The following is a 1344-nucleotide window of genomic DNA, read 5'->3' on the forward strand; positions in this document are numbered from 1 at the left end:
TAATCGTTTCTCTCTCATAGAATACATTTCATGTTCTCTTCAACTACATGCCTCTTAACATTAATTAGTTGGGAAACTATACGGCTCTATATGATGGGACCTCTTCCTAATCAGTCAGCATAAGCATTTTATGATTTTTTTCACATTTATCCCCCTTGGTTCAAGAAACTAACAGATGCAATCTGCGTTTTCCAATTCAATTTCATTTCTCATTAAGAATGAAAGTAAATGCAGAAGTTTCTTTCTCAATGTCAATTCGGTTGTGATGAAAATTGTCTTTTCTTAACTTGGTATCTCTAGACATGAATTGGGGATAATAGTAAAAAAGACACAGCACCCGAAACCCAAGATATCATTTTTGCACATGTTTAACATAGCGACTTGTAGCATTTATTGATGTCCATTTGATGGAGATTTCATTTAATACTCACCGTTAGTATGAGCTTATTTTAGGCATAAAAATAAAAATAGATTCTAATCTTTCTTGTCATATTTACTAAGAAATAATCCATTTTATTATTTTGTTATCTTCCCAATTTTATGAGTAATTTTAGGTATAAATAAGATCATTTCTGAGTGCTATAGTCTGGATAATTGGTTTGATATATGAGGTATAATTGGGCTTCCTCTCTACATATTATCCCGTTCTCTCATGCTTCAGCCATGACTGGTGTTGCTCATGAAACTTATTTCTTTGCCTTTTGGTGAGAGAAGAATTTTGTTGTCTGTATGGCAGTGCGAAGCCCAAGGACATAAAACCTTATGCATTCCTTTTCTATTTAGCATGGCTACCTATAGAAAATCAAGAGACTTTGAACAGTGTGTAACTGTATTTGTTGGCACACCTTTCCTCTTGACTCTGCAGAAGATTAGTAATTATTTTACATCTTTGCTGACATTTCTCTATTGTGTTGATAGCAGAAGTATCTGAGGCAGACAGTGAGGAATCAGATATAAGTGGTTCTGATGGGGATGACACTTGTTGGATATCGTGGTTTTGCAATCTTCGTGGGAATGAGTTCTTCTGTGAGGTTGACGATGATTACATCCAAGATGACTTTAACCTCTGCAGTTTAAGCAGTCAAATTCCTTATTATGACTATGCACTTGATCTAATTCTAGATGTTGAATCCTCACTTGGTATGTTCATGTTAAAAGATTTATTATTGTTATAACAAGTGTTTCTTGAAGTTTATGATTCAGTTCATATGCCTAAAAGTTTGAATCTGTTGTTTTCAAGATTTATGACTATTGTTCTAAAAATTAAAGTTTTCCTCGAGTTAACCAATTAATGTTTAGGCCACAGTATTTTTCCAGGTGTAGTCCTACAAGAACAATTGAAAG

At 33.7% G+C, this 1344-nt stretch overlaps 1 protein-coding gene across 1 annotated transcript in view; it reads left to right on the forward strand.

Moving 5' to 3' along the window:
• Positions 1-1344, forward strand: part of LOC111393137 (casein kinase II subunit beta-2-like) — a 14693-nt gene that overhangs the window by 9290 nt on the left and 4059 nt on the right. Inside the window, exon 3 of the mRNA XM_023018528.1 lies at positions 897-1140. Coding sequence (XP_022874296.1) covers positions 897-1140 — 244 coding nt within the window. The remainder of the gene's footprint in view (positions 1-896; positions 1141-1344) is intronic.

This window comes from Olea europaea, chromosome 4 (genome assembly GCF_002742605.1).
Source record: "Olea europaea var. sylvestris chromosome 4, O_europaea_v1, whole genome shotgun sequence".
Lineage (NCBI taxonomy): Eukaryota > Viridiplantae > Streptophyta > Magnoliopsida > Lamiales > Oleaceae > Olea > Olea europaea.